Source organism: Akebia trifoliata, chromosome 13, assembly GCF_017979445.1.
Source record: "Akebia trifoliata isolate Shusen 1 chromosome 13, ASM1797944v1, whole genome shotgun sequence".
NCBI classification, from domain to species: domain Eukaryota; kingdom Viridiplantae; phylum Streptophyta; class Magnoliopsida; order Ranunculales; family Lardizabalaceae; genus Akebia; species Akebia trifoliata.
This window is the reverse complement of record NC_141387.1, coordinates 3,606,554-3,633,320: the sequence shown is the minus strand read 5'-3', so window position 1 is coordinate 3,633,320 and position 26,767 is coordinate 3,606,554. Positions and strand designations below refer to the sequence as shown.

General features: G+C 35.1%; 1 protein-coding gene, 1 long non-coding RNA gene and 1 pseudogene across 2 annotated transcripts; all 3 read left to right on the top strand.

Moving 5' to 3' along the window:
• Positions 1-9,662: 9,662 nt before the first annotated feature.
• On the top strand, positions 9,663-14,054 carry LOC147387365 (G-type lectin S-receptor-like serine/threonine-protein kinase At4g27290). The gene is made up of 7 exons (XM_086421081.1): positions 9,663-11,116; positions 12,202-12,345; positions 12,507-12,637; positions 12,751-12,961; positions 13,061-13,298; positions 13,374-13,524; positions 13,634-14,054. Exons 1-7 carry the CDS (start codon positions 9,850-9,852, stop codon positions 13,937-13,939), a joined length of 2,448 nt encoding a protein of 815 aa, XP_086277207.1. The 5' UTR covers positions 9,663-9,849; the 3' UTR covers positions 13,940-14,054.
• A 4,354-nt stretch (positions 14,055-18,408) lies between these two features.
• Positions 18,409-19,937, top strand: LOC147387364 (G-type lectin S-receptor-like serine/threonine-protein kinase At4g27290 pseudogene; annotated as a pseudogene).
• A 770-nt stretch (positions 19,938-20,707) lies between these two features.
• On the top strand, positions 20,708-23,089 carry LOC147387363 (uncharacterized). The gene is made up of 3 exons (XR_015171329.1): positions 20,708-21,063; positions 22,172-22,331; positions 22,866-23,089. It is a non-coding gene; the product is annotated as an uncharacterized LOC147387363 (long non-coding RNA).
• The last annotated feature ends 3,678 nt before the right edge of the window (positions 23,090-26,767 follow it).

Sequence of the window (26,767 nt, the reverse complement as noted above, 5' to 3'; positions counted from 1 at the left end):
AGGCTGGTTGGTTGTGTACGGAAGAAGATGATGGCTGAGAGGATCGTGTTACCGATTCGTTAGAATGATAAGGACAGAGAGAAGGCTGCAATGGGGGCGTTGGAAACGTGCTAACACATGAGGCGAAGATTGATCGAGGGGTGGCAGGACAGATGGCTGCAACAGCCACGTTTTGCAGAGAGGGCTGTTGAAGGTGATGAAGACAGCACTATGGCTGCTTTGCAGTGCTGTGAGGAGATTGCTAAGGCGTTGGTACAGCAGCCAATCGAAGGAGATGAAGGCTGGGGCAGCAAGAGGAGGACGTTGTAGATTTAATGGGGTGTGTTGCAGGTGCTGTAGCAGTGGGCTATGTGGTAGGTTCAGCCAAAGAAGATGAAGACGAAGGGGCTGTTGAAGGGTAGAACGTGAATGAGGGCTGGGGAGAGCAGTTGCAGGCAGAGAGGGAGATCAAAGAACGTTGGAGAAGAAGATGGTCTGAGAGAAAAGGGCTGAAAGAAGAAGACGTCCGTCCCAGGAAGAAGACGTTGAAGCCTCTTTAATAGGAACTTTATTTCTTTTTTTTTAACACGTTTCTTTTACTTTCCTTCTTTCTTTTAAAGAATGGGGAACGATCCCACGATACTCGTACCACAGTAGTCTCTTATTGATAAATTGTCATTGGTCGATATTGGTTGATTAATTTTTATTTTGGATTTGGTTAAAAATATTTTGATTTAATTTTTTTTATTTTGAGTTTTAATTGGTTGATTGATTTAGATTTTGATTTAATACTTAAAATTTTCCTTTTAATTTCAATTTTAATTTACGTTTTATTTTGTATTTCGATTATTCAATTAGTATTTAATTTCAATTTGATTTGACCGACTGAGTTCAATTTTGAATTTTAAATTAGGTTTCGATGAGATTTGAGTTTGATTTTGTATTTTAATTGGTTAAGTGATTTTGAATTTGATCTTGATTTTAATTAGTTAAGTAATTTTAATTGTTGATTTTTAATTTGAGTTTTATTTTTTAATTGTTTGAATTTGATTTCGAATTTTAAATTTGTTGATTAGGTTTCGGTAGAATTTCAGTTTAATTTTAATGGTTGCTTGATTTTAATTTTAATTATTTAATTGTTTAAATTTGAATTGTTTAATTTTGAATTTGATTTTAATTGTTTAATTTTGAATTAAATTTTAATTGTTTAATTTTGAATTAAATTTTAAGTTTTAATTGTTTAATTTTTAATTTGATTTCAATTTTTATTATATTTTCCTAAGGATCGAGATCTCCAAGTTGAGTTTGGAGGTCGAAGGGCATTTCGGTCATTTTGTCAATTTTTACAGATTTTTACGAATTTTAGCATGAAGTTTCTTTCAATCCTGACGTGATTATTTCTAAGTTTCAAAGTCATGTTTTCCTAGCGTAGCGAGGTCTCTAGGTTATTGAACTGTGTAGCGAACCTAAACGTACATGCTTGCTAAATCAAGTGTAAGGTGTAGCGATCCTAAGCGTGCGTAAATTTCTATGTCGAGTCGTAATGAGTAGGGGAGATGAAAAGATTGAAAATGAAGGGAATCAGGGATAGTACTCACAAGCCTTCGAGTTTTTTGTGATCATCATTAGGAATTCACAGTAACCAGGTGACAAATTGTCGAATTAGGTAGATGCAAAAATGAGGTGTCTACAATATGATTTCTATGTTCGGACTTCGGACTGCGGTATTTAAACTTTATTAATTAGGGTTCTTGTGTTTGTTGAGTTTCTGTTTCTTCCTGTTATTGGGTTGGTTTCTTTAAGGTAATGGATGAAGCTTAGTATCAGTGAAATGGATGCACAGTGATCATTTTTTGTGTGTGTGCTTATTTTTGCAGATTAGATTGGAATTCTTCAGATATGGGCTTTAAATCAGTATTTAAATTCCTTGTGGAGGTATTTCCACAGGTATGAGAAATTAGAGATTTTTATTGTGAGGTTATTTTTCTTTTCGTTTTTAAAGCTAATCAGTTGAATTTTGTTATTTGATTGCATGAACTTTTGCTCTTTGAATTTTATTTTAGAGTCTGTGAAAGTATGGAAAGGTCCCCACACATTATATTGAAGAATTATCTTATATATAATACTGCAATTTCTTTTTATTAGTTATTTGATGAAGAAACTGCGTTGAAAATCCTTCTTAATAATGAATTCTTTGCCTACGAAATCATTCTGTCATGTTATACTTATACAATGTGATATTTGGTTTCAGTTGTTCCTTCACTTGCACCAAGGGTACCCTTTCTTGCATTTTTTTTGTTCTTGCACATAAACACATTTTTCTGCTTATATGTGGCAATGTGACACTATTTAAGTGCACCAGTGTGAATATGATTTGAGTCATGTAATGAGTTCCTTTTACATGCTCGGAATAATTGCTTGTGTAGAAGTTAGAACCGTGTTTTTTTGTCCTATTGAATATTGATTCTATCTTTTATTTTTTCCTTTCTAAGGATGGTATAATCCAAATGGATACAAAAGTAGTCCAACAAGGATAGATTAGACGATGTGTGTATCCTCCTTGATAATTAGAGAGTTCTAAGTAACCCCCACATTTGTGAGTTAACAAGTCATTGGGTTTCGTTTGCTAAGGATATGATAAGTACACTGATGACTGATCTAAACATGTAAAACCAATTGAAGATGGCAAAGAGGTGTGGCCCTTGGTAGTATTAATAGTCTTTTTCAGCAACTTGATCACAATGGTGGAAATATGGTTTATTGTATGGTTATTGACTTAATCATTATCATTATATATAGGGTTGGGTTCAAGAGCCAATAAGATAGCCAAAGTGTTTGTCTTATATGGTGGGCTAGAAGTTTCGGAATGAGCTGATTTTTGGTGAGATGATCTCTATGGTGAGGAGATCATCCTCAGAAAAAAAAAATCAGCCCATTTTGAAACTTCTAACCTCAGTTTACAGGTTGAAGAATTGTGGATCGTCAATTTCCAGCATTAATTTGTAAACCACTTTTGATGGGTGCTAGAAGTTTTGAAATGGGCTGATTTATTTTTTTAGGATGATCTCCTCGCCATAGAGATCATCCTCACAAAAAAAACAGCCCATTCCGAAACTTTTAGCCATATAGGACAAAACTTTGGTTCCCTAAGTTGTGGTTGTCGAACACTACCCATATAAAAATATATCTGTTGACTATTTCAACACAAGCGGTGTTGTTCTTTTGGTACAGGTTGACATTCACGTACTCAAAGCTGCTGCTATTGAGCATTCCAAAGATGCTGATGCAGCTGCAGAATTTATTATTTCTGAGGTTTTCCCCTCTATTCCTTGTCCACTGGAGGCACCTTATAATCTCATGGATGATTGGGATGTTAAACAACCCTCAATCTACAATCCGTTCAACACCCCTTCTCCCAGTGATAATCACAATGCTGAACATCTATCGACTAGAGGAGGTAATGCCTATATTTTTTTTTTTGTTGAGAAGTTACTATAGTTTTGTTGCAAGCATTTGACTTCCATGAGTTGATGTTATTTTGATCATCTTTTGGTGCTTATATCCGTGTTTTTTTTTGGGTACCTTGCTCATAGTTTCTCAGTCATGTAATACATTAATTGACATATTGAATCACAACTGCCTATTTTTATAGATTTTTGGTATGTATTCATTAGTAAGACATTCATTCAATAGATTAGTAATGATGAGAGATTGTGTGTTTGGATGTGTAGTTGAAATAAAAGAGCCGAATATTAATGGAAATTCATAAATAACTAGTATTCTGAGTTTAAAACCCCTTGTTGACCATCCCCCTGGTGCTTTAAGAGGCCAGTAAACTTGTCATGTGTTGGAAGGGGTGACTCACGTGTCCATGGGAATAATCGGACTAAGTCTGGATACCCATGTATCAAAACAAATAAATAAGTAGTATTCTTAACTCTTCAAAACCATACATTATAAAAGTTTAAAGTTATGTTCTGGAGTGCCATGTGATAGACAAATACCAACCAAACTAAAAGAAAACTTTTATTAGAAGACAGTAAGATCAGCTAGCTTTATGGAGCTAATTGTCGGAAGTTCATGCTAATAGATTAAGCATTGTAGTAATGGGGGCATTGAGATGGATGTGTGAAAAGACTAGGAAAGATAAGATAAGAACGAAAGCATCGATAAAATATAGGAGTAGCTCCAATAGGTGATAAACTGAGAGAAAGTTTTCCGAGATGGTTTGGGCATTTTGTTCAATGAAGGTTGATTACAGCCATAGTTAGAAGAAATATTCAAGTTGAAGGTTTAGAAAGAGAAATAGGAAGACACAAAAGAACGTGTATGGAGATGGTGAAGGCAGATATGAACACACTTTCATTAACATAATGTGTCTCTGGATAGAGTGGAATGGAGGATCAGGATTTGTTCATCCAACCCCAAATCCTTGGGATAAGGCTTTGATGGTGATGATGACCTAATCAATTAAAACAAAACAAACTCTCTTGGTCATACTCTTTAGTAAGCTTAGGACTATAACTGGTCCCTGTTTGGGTGAGTTAAAGCACAACCAGAACCAACTATTAATTGTCATAGTTGATCAGGTTTGAAGTACAACCTTTAGACCCCATATTAGATGGGATGGACCTAAACTAAGGAGATCTATACCCATCCCATTTAATTATTAGTCAGGTATGGGCTATGTCTATGTGGTTCGATTTGGAAATCTTATTGCACAAACTCAATAAATTGAAATAAAAAACAAAGAAAAATCAAAGATTTCTAAATCATCTAATTATCTACTTAAATTCCAAATCATCTAATGGTTAGGTTTGGGTGGCCCATTAGGTCCACTGTTCCATTTACATCTCTAAGCTAAGCATCCCATTTACATCTCTAAGCTATATAAGTCTAGCTTTATTTAGTAACTAAATTTGCTTTAGCTAACAATTCGGGTGTTGACCAATATAAAGTTAAACTAAAAATCTATTGCAATTTTAGTGAAGTAAAAGCCATGGAATTTATTAGCTCTTTGAACTTATTTTAAAAGTGTAGATTATGTTCTTACATAATGAAAAGAAAAACTTGCTGTCATCGGGTAATAAGAAGAATAGCTGTGTCTATCACTTGTCTTTTACAGCTTGTAGGAGAAGTGTATGGATAGAGGGCCATTCTAGCAACTGAAGCACAGGAACTTCAATCTCATTTGCTGAATTTGTTGGATGAAAGGGATATATCTCTCAATATTCTTGATCAGGTCCAACACTTTGTCATTCAGTTCATCATCTTACTGGTTGCCATTAATTATTGGTATCACTTACCATAAATTTTTAATTCCTTTCTTTTCACTATATGTATGCTTTATTATCTGGTTACTTAGAACTGCGGTCTAGGAATATATTTCTTGCCAATCATTTTAGTTAGTCATTAAAAACACTCATACTCCACTAATTTTATTTTACGACTTTGAACTAAAATTACACAAGTAGGAGTCATGATTTTCTCCTAAAAAATGTGCTTTTTTATTCAATTCGTAAGATTTGATCATGAATCACATACTCAAGTTATGAAATTCACAATATAATCATCAGTTTTGATTTGAAGGGATTCATACATGACATTCACATTGGCTGGATTAAGATTTAATTTTAAATGTAGGATTCAAATCGTAAATCATATGATTTTAACAACACTGCCCTCGGTGGTGTTTTGGGGAAATGGCTATGGGTAAACCCTCCAACTAGGATGATAATTTCATTGCCACAGTTTCTCATGTGGTGGGTCACTGAATTCTGGTTAAAGTCTATGTTGTTTCTTGGATTTGTGGATCCAAAAGTCATTCCTAGTGTTGAATTCACAGAACTTCAGTGGAAACCGAATGCTTTCCTACTCCATAAACTACTCTTGGCCTGGTTACCTGAGTTCTGGAAATTTCCACTTGGATGCCACTTTAATTAGAGGTCCCTATCCTTTCTTAATTGTTGCACTTTTTTTTTCACAGATGCGTCTATCACTCGAAGCTCGATTAGCTGCTGCAGAAAAAGTGATGAAAGCAGCTGAGCAAGAGAAGCTAGAGAAGGAAGAACATGCAAAGAAGTCTCTTACGGAGGTAGAACTCGAAATGGACAAGGTGGTCCAAGAGTCAAAAAGACTACAAGAAGAAGCAGAGGAGAACTCCAAGGTAATAACTATTGCCACTGACAGAGCTATGTTATACTATTAGCATCCTTGGCGGACCCACCACTTAAAAGAATTAGTTGAATGCATCGGTAACTTGATTTTCTCATTTTTCTGTGCTGTAGTTATGGGAGTTCTTGATGGACCGTGGCCATGTTGTTGATACATTGCAGTAAGTCTTTTTGTTCTTAGTTATTTTGAGGAAATTTGGGTTGGGGCGGTAGCTTACGTCACGGTGGGCCCGACCCTACCTCAAGTTGTTGAAACAGTCACTGATCCAGAGGCCATCCAACTGATTGAACAACTCATCAATGGGACACACCTACTGACAACCCCACCTGTAAGGGGTCCAAATAGGTTCAAACAAAACCTAGACTTGGTTTTTATGAGTTTGAGATATGCGTAAGGTCCTTTGTTCATTTATAACATTTATGTTGAATCTGTCAAAAGCAATGCACATATGAATTTGTCGGAACCTATGCCTGTGGAAATGAAGGAATTCCGCTTCTAGTAAGTTGAATGAGTTGACAGTGCATAATTTTTTCTATAATCCTTCTCCTCCTATCCTTCTCACCACCATTTTGGGGTTGGTGAGACTGAACCTACTCCTCCATTTGAAACAATGGATCAGGGAGGATAGAAGGATTCGGCAGACGTTTTATGCTGACAAGGGAATTCCTAAGTTATTGTTAAAAAGAAAGGAAAAGGAAATTTAAGAAATGTGTAGAATAAACATACCTTTTAACAGCTCATATGAAACTCAACCATTTCAGGTTAATTTGGATAATACAAGGGTGCTGTATTTTTACTTGTGCATTGTTCTTGCCTTCTTGTCAAATGATCGGGCCTACTCCAGATTGCCTATAGCCACTCACTATATTCATGGAGAGTTATTATTAATCTATAATGATTCATTTCTTTTTTTGATGGTTTAGTTCCATTTGATGCATACATTGCTCAGTTGCCATATTGTTTCATTGTTCCTTTTACGTATATAAAAAGAAGGTAGATGTTTCTTATGAAGTGTAAACAATTATTTATTTTCCTGGATTACAGATTTGGCTTGTGTGCATTTGAAGTTTTGAATTCTGTTGTGCATTTATTTTAATTGTTATGGAAATTTTTGTCTTTGAGGTTTGTTGGTTATTAGGGGTCTTCATCATCACTAGAAAGTCTTTCTAAATGTTAAAACCCATAGTTTCCTATTGCTCATTTTATTGTCACATTTTGTGTTTGTATTAAATGATGCTAGATGATGACCGACTCAGAGGTAAGGGCTGCATTCATACAAGTTTTATTCTCAACAATGTATCATCTCAAATCTGCAATTCTTCCTTACTCGATCTAATCAAACTTTCCGTAAAAGTTGTTCAAAAAGGAGTAGAAAAGGTATTGGAATCCATTTCTTTTTACGTTTTCTTTGACTTACAATCTACGACAGAACATAAGTTTCTTTCTTATTTATATATTGGACCTACCTTGTATATGTGAATGGCACACACATACTCACAGTTCAAAAAATCTTACCTACCCAAGATGAGTCATACTCATCACAACATCGAGATCTCTTATTTCTCAGGTGTTTTACCATCGGTAAACTATTTTTTCATGCAAGAAAAGATGGCAGCTGTGAAACTAATGGCATCCCTCATGGCAAGTGAAGATGTGGTCGTGGAGAGTATATCGGTTGAGCTGCTGGAAGCAAAATCAGTACTGTCGAGTATTTCCTCAATGAGTCACTCGTCGGAATTACGACAAGTATGTGAGAAGTTGTTGATGCGTATAACATCCCCCTTAGATGGTATCCTTCCTAGCTTTCCCTAGTGACATAAGAGTTGTAAACCTAGTGTACAGTCAAATTTTGCCTTATCAATATATAATATATATATATTTCTGTATGGAATTTCAATATATAATATGAATTTTGAGTTGTTTAGTTTAATTTGGAGTTTGTTTTATTATTTTTCTTTTGTTCTTTATTTTTTTGATTTTTTTTATTATTATTTCATTTATTGTAATTGGTGAATTAGAGGACCGTACTATTGTTTGTTAAACCTCCAAATTCGATGGTCATACTCTATGGATTTTTTTTATTTTTTTTTTTTAAGCTCATTCTCTAATAATTTGATATTCCAGGGCCGTCAAAAAAAATTCTACAAGAAAATATTTGATGGGCATATTTGACGGGATGGTCCGTCAAATTTATCAAAATTTGACGGGCTAAGACTGTCAAATATGGGCCTTTTGCACATAGTGAAAACAACCCTTAGGAAAGCTTAAAATCTTATTAAACTAAGTAAGGAAAGTGTTTTTCATAACATTAAACTGTCCAAATCATGGGTCATACATGAAAAATTTTACGTGTCCTTAAAGCATTTAATCCTAACCTCAAATCAATTAATTTTGTTCTAGTGGCTAGAAATGCATGGAAGGAGGTCGTAATCCAAAAATAAATAAAAAATACATGGAAGGAGTTATTCTATTTTAAGAAAAATTATTTAGGGTGTGTTTGATTAACAAAATCCTTATATTAGAGAGATTTTATTGTCACACAAACTTTTGCTTAGGATGTTCTTAGTAAAAGTGGGTGTGGCAATAGAAACTCTTATTTATATGCATTCAAACGAAAGGTACCCCTCAAATTGATCTTGAATGTTTGGTTGTTTATATTTTGTATCATTATACAAGAAGAATTTTATTTTTTAGATTATGAAGGGTATAATAGTCATTTGACAATAATAATTTCTCTTCTCTTCTGTTCTCTTATGAATTTTAACCAAATAGGAGAAACATGATTTTTTCTCTTCTCTTCTCTTTCAATCCAAACAGGGTGAAGAGAAACTTCCCTTCCCTTCTCTTCCCCTAATGAGTTTCTCTTCCCTCCCCTTCCCTCAATCCAAACACAGCGATAGTGTAGAGTAATACAAAAATTCTCAAAAGAGGTTCATTTTGAAAAATACCATGAGTGTGAACTTCTTTTACCTTCCATAAAGGTCTTAATTGTAAATTACCATCTTAATCTCACCTCATGTGCACCACAAACTAAAATTAAGGTGGGAATCTATCACTAAGAATCATCTAGCCCTCTCCAGAGGGCACAAAGTCCAATTATTTATGAGCCAAATAATCTTTTTATTTTTACTAAAATAAATTCGGGAGTGTGAGTAGAAAGTTAATGTAAGTGGGGTTAAAAGGGTCAATTTCATAACCCATGTGCTTGAGAGTTTTAGGATTAAAAAAACATGAGGGTTATGATGGTAAAATCACTCTTAAGATATTTTAATTGGTTGCTTAAAATCAAATTAAAGAAAGCCATGTGTCTCATATAGTAACAATCTCATACTTTAAAGGGCAAGTGACATGTAGGGACCAAAGCCCATAGCAGAATTTTGTTTGGTCTGATACACTGTCTCGGACCCAAATGGGCTTTTGACTGGGCTTTGACTGAGATGACACGTTGACCTTGTTCTACCCCTTGATTCGATAGAAATTTAGGGTGCTACAGGCGCAATTGATTCATCCGTGAGCCATTACCTCATTTCAATGGGACTGATCGACACAAGACGGGACAAGAAAATTGATTATGGGAAGACTCAGAGCTGTAGGCATAAATGCTTCTCATTACTTTAAATCAACCAGTCTTTCAAGTTTCCAATCTGAACAAACACAAAAGTTTCATTGTGCTAACTATTGAGAAATTCTCCCTCAATGGAGCGTCTTCTGTTACTTGTTTTCAGCTGCACCATACTCTTTTCCCTGTCAAAAATCTCAACTTCAACCGATACTCTAATTCGAACCCAACTCCTTAAAGACAACCAGACCTTAGTTTCCTCTGGCCAACTCTTCGAGTTAGGCTTTTTCAGTCCTGGTAATTCAAAAAATCGGTATTTGGGAATATGGTACAAGAATATCCCACGTCAAACAGTAGTTTGGGTAGCAAATAGAAACAACCTACTTACTGATACATCCGGAGTATTAAAGATCGATGACAATGGAAATCTCATACTTGTCAATCGAACCAAAAGTGTTATTTGGTCGACTTCGAAATCAAATAATTCATTGGCGAAGAATACAATTGCTCAACTCTTGGACTCGGGGAATCTCGTGTTGAAATATGAAGGCCAAAATGATCCCAATAGCTATATCTGGCAGAGTTTTGATTATCCATCCGATACATTGTTACCGGACATGAAGTTGGGATTCAACTTAAAAACTGGTATGGTATGGAATTTGACGGCTTGGAAGAGCCCGGATGACCCTTCTCCTGGCGATTTCTGTTTTAGCATAGATCCTCATGGATTTCCACAACTACTTTTGCATAAGGGATCTGTTGTTGAGTATCGTACAGGGGCATGGATCGGGCATACATTCACTGGGGCTCCTACACTTGGGAACAATCCAGTTTTTGAACCCATTTTTATCTCCAACAACGAAGAGGTGTATTATCATTTTCACTCCAACGACAATTCTATTATTTCAAGACTTGTGTTGGATGCGATTGGAACCATTGAACGCTTTATTTGGTATCATCGAAACCGTGAATGGAAGATCCTTTACACGGCGGAGTCAGACAAATGTGAGAAGTATGGCTTCTGTGGTGCTTATGGTATTTGTAACTTAATTAATAACGAAAGTATTTGCCACTGTATAGAGGGGTTTACACCCAAATCTCCACAGTGGTCAAGTGGGTGCATAAGGGAAACGCCATTGGACTGTGACAATAATGGACAAAGTTTTAAGAAGTTCGAAACTATGAAGTTGCCTGATACATCAGCCTCATGGGTGAACAAGAGCATGAACCTTGAGGAATGTGAGGTGAAGTGCTTGAGCAATTGTTCTTGTACTGCTTATGCTAATTCTGATACTAGAGGAGCAGGCAGTGGCTGTGTCCTATGGTTTGGGGATTTGGTTGATCTTAAACAGTACCCCTCGGGCGGGCAAGATCTCTACATTCGGATTGTAGCTTCAAAATCAGGTATGTACATACGATTCTGTTCTATGTTTTTCTTTTGATCAATTATTTATTTCATGATTATCTAGGGCTCTCATTATCATAAAATGAAGGCTTTTCTTCTCTTAATTTTACAAATGAATCTTACAAGATACAATATTTGTTTAGTCTTAATTTATTATCAAAATATTTCATTAGATATATTTCTCGAAAATATATATTCAAATTTCAGAAAGAAAAAAAAAAATTATTGTTTCTTCACAGAACATCCAAAAACAAATCGACACAATTTTTTTATTTTTTATTTGATATATTAAATCGAAACATTCAAAATTTTGAAATAATTCTACCAGATAAATAATAATTAAAAATTAAAATCAAAATATTCTGCCTAAATACTTCAAAATGATGTAAAATTTAAGAGTCATGCTGGGGTGACACATGGTTTACTGTGATTCTCACAATTTTGACGTGGAGATGTGCACATAAACGTAGATGGTTTTTACTCGTATAACGAGGAAACACATCTATGGTTATATGCACATCCAACGTCAGAATTGTGAGAATGGCAGTAAATACCTTGTACCACCTCAGCATCAGTGAAAATTTAAACCATGCTACAATCATGATATTTTGCTTCAAGGTGATAGCCACTAAATGTTGTGTCCCTACACGTGAAAGACACTCTTGTGACAGTACACCGAAACGTATCGAAGGGATTCCACATGTAAATCTCAAAGGTGCCTTAGCTCATCTCCTCTACAATTGAAGGTCTAGAATCTAGACTAATTTTTTTCTTTTTTTTTAAATGAAAAATACTAAAGTGACATCTTACGACACTGCATTCAACACTGAGTTAACATAGTGGTGCGTTCAGAACCATAGATGATTTTCCTCCAGATACAAGTGTAAAGTATCTATGGTTCTGAGCACATGCACCTCCATGTCAGCTCAGTGTCCAACACAGTCACTCTAGCATTGCTAAAAAAATCATAAAAAACATCTTATAGGGACAGATTAAGACTTGGAAAATGGACAACTCTTGAACTCCCCAATTTAAAATTGAAATCCAGTGGTGAAAACAACTATCTTTTTGAAATTTATTACAGAGTTGGGCAGGGAAATAAATGCTGGTTCCAAAAAGAAGACGAATCGAGTGGTTGTGATTATATCTGTATCAGTAGTTGCGGGGATACTTGTATTGGGTTTGATCATCTGTTGTATCATTTGGAAGACCAGGACAACACAAACAGGTAGGTTCCGTTCTTGTCTTTGTTGATCAAGTAGATGTTATTTATGGACCTTGTTATACAAAATCCTAATTGATATTACCATATATGCTATTTTTCGTCACAACATTCATTTTGTAATGAGATACATTGGCAATGATATAATGCATCTTAATATCTAACAGATTACACTGGTGAAAATTCAAGGGGGGAGCTGGACTTACCTCTTTTTGATTTCGCTACGATTGCAACTGCCACTAATAACTTCTCTTGTGAAAATAAGCTTGGAGAGGGTGGTTTTGGTCCTGTTTACAAGGTAACTCCCATAGTATATATAAAATATCAAATTATACTAAAACCTAAACAAGACGATTAGTCTCATATTCTTATTCATTTATGATAATCATGTTCGCCTATGATAATTTCTAGGGTGAGCTACTAACAGGACAAGAAATAGCAGTGAAGAGGCTTTCAAAGGATTCTGGTCAAGGCCTCAACGAGTTTAAGAATGAGGTTATTTTGATTGCGAAACTTCAACATCGGAATCTAGTTAGGCTTCTGGGGTGTTGCATTGAAAGAGAAGAAAAGATGTTAATCTACGAGTACATGCCAAACAAAAGTTTAGACTTCTCTATATTTGGTTTGACCTTCTCTTAATACTCTACGTATTAGACTTAATTTTTAGTTTATTTGGTAGAGTTTGAAGAGGAAAGCTTAACTTTTTGTAAAACTGGTTCAGATCAAGCAAAATATGCTTTATTGAGTTGGCAAAAACGCTTCGACATTGTAGTAGGAATAGCTCAAGGACTTCTTTATCTTCATAGAGATTCAAGACTGAGAATTGTCCATAGGGATCTCAAGGCAAGCAATGTTCTACTAGACAGTGAGATGAACCCCAAAATTTCAGATTTCGGCCTGGCAAGAACTTTTGGAGGAAATCAGACCGAAGAAAGAACAAAAAGGGTGGTTGGGACATAGTAAGTATCATGAAAATTTCTCTATGCATCTGATTTCATCATTTGTAACTACTTTCTTTTGTTGATGTGATGCAGTGGTTATATGTCACCGGAGTATGCAATAGATGGGTTATTTTCAATGAAATCCGATGTCTTTAGCTTTGGTGTTTTGGTGTTGGAGATAATTAGTGGCAAGAAAAACAGAGGTTTTGATCATCTTGACCATGATCTCAACCTTCTTGGACATGTAAGTGTAGAAATGAATGTGAATTTGAATCTTTAATTATCTAGGATATACATTCAATTCTTTCCTATATTTTTATGAGTAACAAGTGAATTTGAAATTTTTTTTCTAGGCATGGAAACTATGGAATGAAGGTAAGGCCTTGGAATTAGCGGATACATTGATGGAGGACGGGTTACCCGAGTCTCAAATGTTGAGATGCATCCACGTGGGTCTTTTATGTGTGCAACAGCGCCCAGAAGACAGGCCTAGTATGTCATCTGTTGTTTTAATGTTAGGTAGCAAGACTGCAATCATGCCCCAACCAAAACAACCTGGTTTTTACAATGAAAGGAGTCTCATTGAGGCAGATTCATCATCAACTTCGAAAAAGTTAAGCTCAAATGTGGTAACTCTTTCATTGCCAGAGGGCCGATAGAAGATTGTTTCGGTACCCATCTATTGTTACAAAACTTACAAACTATATTATAGATTTCAGTTCATATATGTACTCTTGTAAGATCTTGTATACAGGATAGAGTACCCATTCCATAGGTGAAGCAGGAAATATGCTTGTTCCGAAAAAGAATAAGAAAAAAAAACCTAAATCAGGGAAAACCCACGGAACCACACTAAATTCACTATAAATACCTTATAACGAATTTAGGTTAGCATCTTACCAACACAACTAGAACGAAATTGCCTGTAGGGAGTTGTGGGTTAATATAAGGTTGAGAACAGGAAAATAAAAAACTTAAATCAAATAATATATATTTCACTTACCCAAGAAATATAGTACAACATAACTAAAATGAGTAGAAATCCCATCCCAATTATCTCTCAGTATAAAGAATTTTGGTGAACAACCTACAAATATAGTTTTGAACGGAGCATGAAAATTGAAAATTTCCCAACGTAGTACTATTCAAATTAATTTCATATGTGATAATTTACCATTTTTGGAAATAATATTTTTTTTTTAACAAAATGGTAAAAATGTAAAATGACCATACTTTCGACACTTTTTATGCCAAAAATATCCTTTTCTCTTTTTTTCTACCTTCTTTTTTCTCATTTTTACCTTTCATGTTTATCAAAACCAATTCTTTTTATATACCATTGAGTAATAAACAGACCAGTTTTGAAATAATGCCCCCCATTTTGGTTATATTATTATTAGGGGTCCAGATCGACTAAATGCATACCACCTACTACTAAGTGCACTCCATCACTTAAATTTTTTCCTTTGCACTCCATTAGGATGATTGCACTCAAAATTAAATAAAGATATTGCACTCTTTTGTTTTGTATTCTTCTTCTTCAATCATATTCACATAAATTATTGTTGGTTCAATATTTTTTATAAAATAAAAATGAGTATTTGGTCGTATAACAAGTATGTTCAAAATTTACATGAGCAAAGAAGACGAAATCAAAAGAAGGTTAATAACCCTAAATCTTAACGTTACCGATAATGCAGTGCAATTAATAGGTAAAAATTGAGGTTATAAAAAAAGGTTATTTTTAAAGATTGGTGTGCAACTAGCTACTAGTGGTGTGCAACAAGTTGGTCCCTTATTGCAATAATATTATTATTATTTATCATGGGGGTGTCCAAACTTGTAGGCTTGATTAGCAAGGCCAATGCAACTGGCTTCATAAAGCACCATATCTCGCTCAAATCTCTCGAGGACATGCAAAACCCCACAAACCACACATACTAGGCAAGATAGGATCTTGTGGGTGGCCAATTAGGGGGTTAGAATTCAATATCTCTCCCTTTTCAAAGGGAGTCCATGGCCACTACGTCCGACACTTGTTGGTTTTAAATGAGTAAACTAGATTTGAACCCATGACCTCAAACTTGCTTTGCAAAGTATTTGGTGAATATTAGAAGAATACTATTTTGAAGACAGTCATTATTGAGATTGAAAGAACTCACATTCCTATTGGTCCACTTGTATTGAACGTACTTTTAATTTACAAAAAGAATACCTATCTTGGGGTATTTTCAATTGAAAAATATACTTAAATTGATAATAGAATATCCATGCATCCCTTGAGGGTATTTTATTTCTCATTCTGTCTGAAATCCAAAGAAAATAAGTTTTTTTTTTCTACTTTTGTCATTTTAAATGAAAAATGAAACATAAGAACAAAATTAGAGAGATTATTCTTCAACCATTCGCTTATAGTAACAATCCCAACATTAGTATAAAAAGGAATTAAGATTATTGAGCAATCATTGTTAGAACTTAGCCTCGCTGATAGAAAATGCTAGCTTCACCCCTGATTTGAACCATTAGATTTTAACACCACAAATCTTCCTATGCAACCTCGTCAATTAATGCTAGCTCTGCCCCTTAGATGAGTTGGGAATCCCAAGTACCACATGGAAATAAAAATCATTTAGTTATACTCTCCTAGTAATCTAATTTCTTAGACACATGTAGGGTTTAGATATCATAGTGATTTAACTCTGCAGAATTTCAACATTGCCATTGTCAAGAATTGTTATAGTTCAATCTACTATTCAAAAGTATTCTTAAAAAAAAGAGAAACCGCGTCCTGACACCAATTTCTTAGTACAAAGGATTGAATGAAAAAGTAGACTCGCAAGAAGATCATTAGACAAGATATTATCAAAAATCAGACCATATCCAAACCTGTAATTGCCCTAATAAATGTAGCTTTTTTTCTAAGTCTGGTAAAAAAAAGTTCAACTATGCTTATGTGAGTGCTGACAATTAAAAAATATCTTTTGCCCCACAACCGTACATACATTTCTTAGAAATATAAATGAAGATGGTACTTATCAATATCAGTAAAAGTCATGCTCGGCAGCATTGACTTGAGATACCCACCACTCGACGTTGCTTGAGTGATCGCCATTACTGATAATGACAGCACACTTCCACATAGAATGAAGTCTCTAGAAAAAAATTAAAATATTTAATAATAAAGGGATTTAATGCCTATGATAACTGAATAAAGTGGAACTACAAATTAATAAATGTAGGCATAATTGCCTATGATAAGGTTAATATGAGCCTATATTTTAAAGGCTATTAAACCCAAATCGTGGTGGCATACAAATTTCAAAATATTTAACCGATGGGAGACAACCTTTATTTGAGAACAATTTTTTTTATTTTATCAAATAAATTATCTTTTACACTTGTATGGACTAAAAAGTTGGGATCACCAGATTTATGGGGGAAAAAACTCATAAAGAAACATCCAACGTGTAAGGCACAGAATTGGAGGATTGTCACGTATAATTCAAAAAGATATAAATTTAAATTAAATAAGAATAAAAAAATAGTTAGTATGGCACAATAAATTTAATAGTCACTAAGCGGGCGCAAGTATGTGACTGTATCAACTTGGCTTAATTGAATTTCGAGCCAACTAGATACTAATAGTTGTTTGAATCATCTCATTTAACCAAACCGGTGTTCGATTATCATTTGGTATAACATAACAATCCATGTGACTCAAATGAAGATCTCCATACATGTAAAATTTTTCTGTACACATTTGAAAGCCTTGTTACCCTAAACCTTTTGGGAAAAATACATATCTTTAGAACTAGCTAGTCAGTTTAAGCATCGCTCAAGACCGTTGGTCGCCACTTTTACACATCTTTATAACTAGTCATCTCATCCAGTCTTGGAGATGACCAAGTCAGATCATTCAATGTGAATTGCCCATCACATTAACTCCTTTAAGGTCAAATTATCAAAGATGACGGGCTCCTACTTCTAAAAATCTTGGCAAAGTTGATAAGTCTTGATGTTTTAAAAATTGAATCTGATTGCAATAAAATCCATTAAACCTTTTTATTATTTATTAATGAAATCAGTAACTCAGTAAAATAACTAATTCCTGCTTCCCTGAAGGGAAAAAAAAAAAAAAAAGCCAATTTCATAGGCTATGATTGCATCATTTTTGGAACCATGGGATGTCGGATTATTACCCCTCCAAATGATTGAGAATAATAAATGTGAACGTAATTTGGTAATTAAATGGAACAGAAATCAATTACATTCCACTACATAATAGGAATTAAAATTGGTTTGGTTTATTTAACATCGGGAACAGTAGAATAATTATTGAGTAATAAACAATTGCACATCCCCATAAAAAAGTGCAGTTGCGTGTTCCAAAGAGTACAGATCTACGGTTTTAACACATGTCACATCAGCGGAGTCGATTGAGTATGCATATGGGGGAGTCGTTTTATCATGATTTGGAATAACTAACTACTTAATTGGTTGGGATCATAGATGAAACCCAATATCATACACATAATGGTTATAGTAGTTTACATATGTGTTTACTCTGAACTTGACAAAGTACGAGATGTGCAAATAATTTAGAGAATGCTAATTGCAATACTTTTACAAAATGACATTCAAAAAAGAACAAATCTTAAGAAGATTGGAGAGTTTCTTAAATGAGTCCTGATGACCTGAATCCTCCACATGGCATACTCGAAATATTCTCCTGACGAGGCATATGCTAAAATCATAGATCTTTTTGTCTTAAGATACACAACTGCACATCCCCATTCTCATAAATATGTGCAGTTGTCTATCCCGAGGCAAAAAGATATATGATTCTAGCACATGACACGTCAGAAGAGTATTTTGAGTATGCCATGTGGGAGAGTTAGGGAATCATTACTCTTCTTAAATATGTGAACAACGGCAGTGAAGACTTCGAAGAAGAGGCAATGATGAACCATGACCTTGTCCTCTATTAGAAAATTGATTTTAGGAAGATCGAGAGCTGTAGGCATTGATGTTGTCCTTCTCAATATTATTCTTAACCAGTCTTTCAAGCTTCCAGACTCCGAACAAATTCAAATATTACATTCTGTGAAGAATTGAGTATATTCTGTCAATGGATGATCTTCTGTTTCTGTTTTTGAGCATCACCTTACTCTTTACCTTGCCAAAAATCACACCCGCAACCGATACTCTAATTCCCACCCAACTCCTTAAAGACAACCAGACCTTAATTTCCTCGGACCAAATCTTCGAATTAGGCTTTTTCAGTCCTGCAGGTAATTCCAAAAACTGGTACTTGGGAATATGGTACAAAAGTATCCCAGTTCCAACAGTAGTTTGGGTTGCAAACAGAAACAACCCACTTAATAATTCACCGGGATTACTAAAGATCAACGGCAATGGAAATCTTGTACTTTTCAATCGAACCCAACACATTATTTGGTCGTCTTCAAAATCAAATATTTCCTTGGCCAAGAATCCAATTGCTCAACTCTTGGACTCTGGGAATCTTGTGTTGAAATATGAAGGACAACAAGATCCCGACAGCTATATCTGGCAGAGTTTTGATTATCCCTCCGATACATTGTTACCGAACATGAAGTTGGGATTCAATTTAAAAACTGGTATGCTATGGAATTTGACATCTTGGAAGAGCCCCGATGACCCTTCCCCTGGTGATTTCTCTTATAACATAGATCCTCGAGGATTTCCACAAGTAATTTTGCATAAGGGATCTGTTGTTGAATATCGTTCAGGGTCATGGAATGGACTTCGATTTAGTGGTCTTCCTACGTTTGGGAACACTTCAATTTATGAAATCAATTTCTTCTCCGACAATGAAGAGGTGTATTACATGGTTCATATGGTTCAATCCAGTGAAAATTCTGTTGTTGCAAGTCTAAGGTTGAATACGACGGGCGCCATTGAAGGGCTTATTTGGTTTGGTCCAGAAACGGAGCCAGTCCTTTTCACGACGAAGGGAGACGATTGTGACAAGTATGGCTTCTGTGGTGCTAATGGTATTTGTAATTTCGTTAATAACGTAAGCATGTGCAAATGTATAGAGGGATTTACACCCAAATCTTCCCATTCGACAAGTGGGTGCATAAGGAGAACACCATTGGATTGCTACAATAATGGAGATACATTTAAGAAGTTTGAATCTGTGAAATTGCCTGATACATCTGGCTCATGGGTCAAGGAATATGAGGTACGCTGCTTGAGCAATTGTTCTTGTACTGCTTATACTAATTCTGATACTAGAGAAGATGGCAGTGGCTGTCTCCTATGGTTTGGGGATTTAGTTGATATTAAACAGTTTACCATGGGCGGGCAAGATCTCTACATTCGGATTTCGGCTTCAGAACTAGGTATGTACATATTTTTGTGTTTTATATTTATCTTTTGATCAATATTTATTAATTTCATGATTATATAGAGCTTTCATGATCATAAAATGAAGCTTTTTCTTCTGTTAATTTTACAAACTCTATCTTAGAAAGATACGATACTTGTTTAGTCATTAATTTAGCATAAAACATTTTCATTAAATATGTTTCTTGTATAAAGTGGCTTTCAGAGGCCCCAAAGAGAGCCAAACATTTTTTCAAAGTATGGGTTAGAAGTTCCGGAATGGGATGATTCTTTTTACGATGATTCCGAAACTTCTAACACCATCAAAAGTGGTTTACAAAAAACCCTAAACAATGATGTCGGTCCCCAAACGACACCAACGAAGCGACATGCATGATTTGCTGTTTAAAATAGACATTAAACTTTTCTAAAATTTGGGTCATTTTTTATGTAACGACTATTGGCATCTGTCGTTCAAAAACAACTGCTTAGAAAGATTGTTTTTGCCGCAAAATCAGGATCGCTATTTGTCCATTGTGACGTAATGCACGCCTTTTTCTTTTCATAGTAGAATCGGTGTGATCTGTGGACATACCTTAATCTTGAGGGAACCACGTAAAATCTGTGTCTCTTTGTGTGATTACATCTTGTATTTTATTTTTCGATTCATTCTCTTGTTTCGATTGCACCTACTTTTTAACAGGTCTAACACTACCTCAAAAAAATTAAAATTCGGCATTAATATAGCGTTAAATTCGGCAGTCCAAGTCTCACGTTTATTTGGACCGCCCAAAACCTGTAGTTAAACCCAACAAAATAATTCATGAGTAATTCGACGGACTAAGCCCAACGAACCATCAGATTTATTTCTCTTTTTAACAAAATAAAAAATTTGAGAATTTTCATTGAAGAACACCGAAGCTCACATTCGATCTGTTGTTCATTGAAAACTCAGAGCCATTGGAGAACACCGAAGAATACCGAACGAAAACTGACATTCAATCTCTTGTTCCATCGAAAACTCACAGAGCCATTGGAGAACACCGAACCAAAATTCACATTCGATCTCCTATTTCGATCAAAAACTCACACTCGATCTCCTATACATCGAAAACTCACATTCGATCTCCTGTTTCGATCGAAAACTCACAGATCCCTGTATCGATATCCTGTTTTGATCGAAAACTCACAAATCCCTCAATCTCCTGTTTCGAGAATTTCCGAACGATCTCTCACTCTACGCCTTTGTCTTCAATCGCTCACGTCCCTCAAATCGAAGAACACCTAGCTCTTTTCACTTCGTCGATGAACTTTTGATCTCTCGGAGCTCAAATCAAAGTTCAAGTCGAAACACTAAGAACTGAAGATCACAAACCCTAAAAAAATCACTCTAGATCTCTCTTCTTCGTCTGAGGTATTGCTTAATTTCTTTTGATTTTTTTTCTTTGTTGTTAATCTGTTGATACATTGCTTTCTGATTTTGTTTCTTTGTTGTTAATTTGTTAATTTCTTCTGATTTTGTTTCTTTGTTGTTAATCTGTTGATATATTGCCTTCTAGTTTTCAATGAAAAATGGTAGCTATTTCAATTGAATAATCTTATTGAGTTAAATTATGTTTTGTAGAGAGCTTGGTGTCTGAAATTTCTGCATCTTTGTTAGTCTGTTTATTTTCATAGTGTGACTTTTGTCATCATTTTTAGGCTACTTCAAGAGTTTGTTGACCAACATGGAAGTGAGTTGGAAGTGATATATACCTTGTCTGGTTGGTTAAAGAACAACGCTTCAATCTACCATATACAACTTGTTTCCAAACTTATGCTTGAAGGTCAGATTATGTGGCTAAACGAAACACAATGCTTCTATTAGTGTTGATTCTAATTCTTTTGTGTAGAAAGGAGTAACTTTTGCATCCATCTTATAATTTTAATGACTATTAAGCATTTCTTTGTAGAAATATGGTTTCAAGCATTATTAATAGAATTTTCATGATACTCTTGCTTTGTTTTATTTTGGACTTCCCTAGTTATCCTTCTGATGTACCTCCCCAATGAATGCTAGTAAACTTAATTTGGTGTGCTCTCGAGGTCGTGACTTCGAATCTTTATGTCCTTTACTTAAAAGGTGGTTACTTAATTGACTTCACTTGACAAGGTGGAATGGTGCATCCAATCCGAGGATTAGTCATGTTGGATAAGATTAGATAGGACAAAGCACAACAAATCAAATAGGGTCGGTCCATTACCACTGATTATCTCGTTACAAACAAAAATAATTAAAAATACTCCAAAATAGAAACAGGTTCCTAACTTTTAATCCATTTTACATGTCCAAGAACTCAAATAATTGAAAAAACTTGAAGTGTGTCCTTCCTGGTATGGCTCTTGGGACGTCTGCTTAACTTTTTATGTGCTTGTTGATGCTATTGTGACATTAACAAAGGAATGAGTGGAACTTTATTATCAGTACATTGCCATCTTGAAGTGAGACTAACTCAGGTGTAGTTCTTATCCTTTGTGTGCAGAAATCAAAAAAGAATTTGAAGATAATTGTTCAATTTAGGTCTATAGTGTGCAAGCATGCATCCCAAAGGATCCTGCAGTGATATGGAATGCTGAATTTGTACAGGCAGAAGAGCTCTTTAATCAACCCTCCGCGGTTGATAATTGCTTGAGAGACAACAGGTCCGATGTTTATTCTATTTTTTATTTGTTTCTTACTACCTTTGGCATTGCTAAGTGTACCATTCTGATGAGGATAAGTGAGAAATCGATATGTTTGCGGCATTATCATGAGGTCTTCAAGACAAGGCAAAACTTAAGTTGTTTAGGTGTCATTTTCTTGCAAGAATATCACACTAATATTAGAATTTTCTTTTGAAAAGTAAAACATAGGGATATTTTTAACTATATTTTAATTTCTGATTTTACTTAATAAACATGTACAGGATATCTTATTATTGCTTTTTAGTGTTTTTATTGTTTTGATTTTCCTGTGATATTCACAAAAATAAGATCTTAGGAAAAAGTTAGTGCACCCCTTGATTTTTTTTTTTTTGATAGGTAAAGGAAAATTTTATTAAAGAGAAGAAAAGAGGGGCGGGGGTGATGCAGGACAAAATCTAGACCCAAACAAGTGGAAATCTAAATAACAGAAATTTGGGTTGATTTTGATGAAGTCACTAACTTGTTTTTTATTTTTGGCTGTTTACATTTCAGGATGTATCCTAAAAAATAATGTCATTTTCTCATCATGGTCCACGGGCTGTTTGCATTTTTTTGGTAGCTAGCCTCAAAGGTACTCTACCAGCAACATTACTGTATGTACATATACATGTTTCAATGTGTTTAAACTTGTAACTCCCTCAAACTAAAAATAGTATTAGAGAAACCATGCTGAAGTAGCCAAGTAAATGAAATGGAAAGGGACCCATAGCTTGGTTGGTTTGACACATTGTGGTATCAACACTCACAGACTTTTACCTTTGTTCTATTTAATAACTTATAAAGTAGCATATGTAGGATGGAACATACCAACCAACTTTTAGAAATTATTCTTTTGATGTGGCAAAAGCTCACTGGGTTTTAATTAGTTCAAGGTGTTTACTATTTGAATTGTATGTCTTAGATATTGGTGGAAGTGGTTTTTTCTTATAGAAGTGTGGAAAATATTTCCATGTTCACGTGGCTTCTTATTTATGGATCTTCCAATCTTGAACTCTGCAATTCCAGTAATCAAAGTATATCTCATAAACTGTTACTTATATTTATTATTTCTTCCTTGTATTATCTGCATTTGATACTCTGTCATAAGAACCCAAGCCATGAATGTTGCAGACCAAGGGCAAGGGCAGACATATATAAATCTCTTCTCAATAAAAATATAATGTCGTTCGTCTTCTTGGCCCCTGCAGTTCTATTTGTGGATGGTTTCAAGTTTACTCCCTCATGTCTATAGTCTGCTATCTTGAATATTGAAGACAAGTGCATAAAGGCTCTTCAGATGGCTCAAGTTGATCATGATAAAGTGGACCTAATCCTTATGTGCACATCTACGCCAGAGGATCTTTTTGGCAGTGCTCTTCAGATCCAGAGATCACTGGGTAGTAAAACAAGTCCTTTGGCCTATGACATTACAGTTGTATGTAGTGGGTTAGTGTTGTGCCTAGTCTCAGCTACTTGTCATATAAGAGGCGGTGGGTTTAAAAATGTTTTAGTAATTGATGTTGATTCTCTTTCCCAATATGTTTGTTGAACAGCTAAAGGAACCTGTATTCTCTTTGGTGATGCTGTTGGTGTTGTAGTAGTACAGGCTTGCAATGGCATCAATTGATTCAGGTATGCATATGAGCATGTTTGAATTGTGAGTTATAGTTGGTTTGACACATTGTGAAAAAACTTTGAGGTCATGGGTTCAAACCTCAGAGTTGGGATTGTCCAATATGTATGAATTTTAAACTGTAGCTAATTGAGGTGAATTATCCTTTTAGACTATTTACGTTGATAATTAATTATAGATCTATGTTCATAAGAGGCTTTGGTTCATAAGAGGCTTTGGATTAGAGGATTAGAATTGTTTGGGTGGTGTGCATATAGAGATGATGAGTCATGTACCCAACCCCCACCTGTAGGAGATCCAAATAGGTTCAGACAAAGTCCGAATTTGGTTTTTATGAGTTTGAGATATGCTTAAGGTCCTTACTGTTCATTTATAACATTGAAAGTCTAAAACACTTGATAACTTGCTCCCTTCCCACACCAACCAAGACTCACTTGACCTGTTTTGAGTCCTTTGTTATCATATTTCAATGCTAGGCCTTAATCTTCTGTTCTTAGTGTAAAACTTATGGCATAGATCACAATGAATGGCAAAAGTATAGCTGACCCAGGTGCTCTGAAGAAGAGTACAGAGGTCACAATGACGACCACCCACTTCACACTAGTTGCCCACAGAGTGTGTAATAGGGGAAACCCTCTGTAATATCATATACGAAACCTGCCATATTCAAACCAATAAATTAAGCATTTTACAAGAAACAGACTCTGCACTCAAAGACATAATGATCAAATTAGAGAAAGCACTCGCATATTCCAAAGTTCAATGGTGGGAGCAATATGCGAGTGCAGCTTCAACATTGTGGCCCCATGTTCTTAGAATGTTGTATTGGCTATCAAGCAATGGCCTAGTGCTAGTAAGCTAAAATACATCATGGTAAACATAATGACATTCTAGGATAAGATACAAAAGCGACACAAAAAACTCACCTGCTGGTAAGCATGGAAGCAGAGCCCAGCCACAAGAGCCTTTATGCACGTGTCTTTAACATTCAAGCCCTGTGTACATAGTAAATTATAACTAGACCCATTTAATAACTAGTTCTAGAAAGAAATCTAAATAGAAGAAAATGTAATAGGTTAGCTATATGTGATTACAGGTTTACCTCTTTCTTAACCATGAACTTTTTACAGAGTACATTACAAGATTCAAATGTTACATTAGATGCCATTGCACTCCAAAATCCAACCCTATTTTTCACAAACCATAATGAGAGGTGAAGCATAACTATCTAGGCTTAACCACTTGAACAAAGTTTGAGAAATTATGACAACTGGTGTACTGTATATAGAATCCTCTATGTATATAACCATTATGTGTTTTTTGGACATTCTATACGAAGATTAACTTCAAAACAATTTGCTTACCAATTAAATGGACCTCAAATCTCTATGAACTAAATGAAATGGACCTCTACCGGACTTTCCAAATTATTTTCATACAATTTTTCCTCTTAGTTATTGTATACATATTTCTATGCTTAGAATTATAGTCATTGTACATATGTATATATGTATCTCTAATGGAAAGGAAATATACATGTATATATAACAATAAAACAGAACAAGAGACTCCATTTGGTGGTTAATACATTGCTTTTGAAACTAATGAATTAGTAGTTATATAATTTCTTTAAGAAATATCTAAAATGCATATATAATAATAAAATAGATACTCATGTAGAGGTTTTTTTGGGATTTCGCTCTTTGAGATTTGTGTACTTTCTTTGTGTACTTTATTTATCCCAAAATAAGCCTGTATTTACCATTATGATATATCATTTAATTTGCAAGGAACAAGAGGAATTGTTTAGAGGGCAATTCACTACGTCTTTAATTTGGCTAGGCAAGCGATGATTAGTAGTTGTTTACGTGTGATAGTTTTTTGTCAAGTAAATGTTAGTCTCATTGTTTCCAACATTAATATGAATGTATTATAACTTCTGGATCCTGTTTTTTTTTTTTTCTTTTTTTCTGATTTACTAATATGAATGTATTGTACCTTGTACACTGGCCAGCCAAATTGAAGGAATGGGCTTCATATGTTGTGCCTGATGAAGAAGACTTCGAAGAGTTGGACATGGAGTCAACATGGGCTGGAATGGAGAAATGTTTGGATATGGGGATATGTAAGTCCATTGGTGTGAGCAATTTCTCTTGTAGAAAGATCGAACGGCTGTTAGAACATGCATCGGTCACACCAGCCTTGAATCAGGTACCATCGACTCCATGGGTTACTATGATCGATTCATACATCATCATCATCATCTTGTGAAGGATCTAACACCGAAGTCAGTTTTGGAGTTAATGAATGTGAACATATATTGTGATGATAGAACAGTGAAGAGCACTGACAAAGGAGCAGGAATGTGCAGTTGCTTGCATTCACGAACAAGAGAGTATCCCTGGACTTATCAACTTCCTTCAAGCCTCTCATTCAAACAAAGATAGCCCAATCTCAATGTATGCTCTCCACCTTGTTGAACTCAATGGTGCAAATGCCATGTTTATAACTCATGACAGCCATCTTTGATCTTCCAGTATGCCCGCTCCAACTTCATGGTAAAGGCCTCGAAGATCTATGAGCAAACACATAATCACTATGGTAGCATTCAGGCATTCACAGCTGTGTCCCCTTTCAACACGATGTATCGTGATATTTGTGAACTTGCACCAGAAAAAAAGGCATCACTCATTATTGTTCCCTTCCACAAGCCAGGACGGAGAGACTATACTCAATATAATGCATCTCACATGGTGAATTCTAGCCTCCTGGCCAATGCACC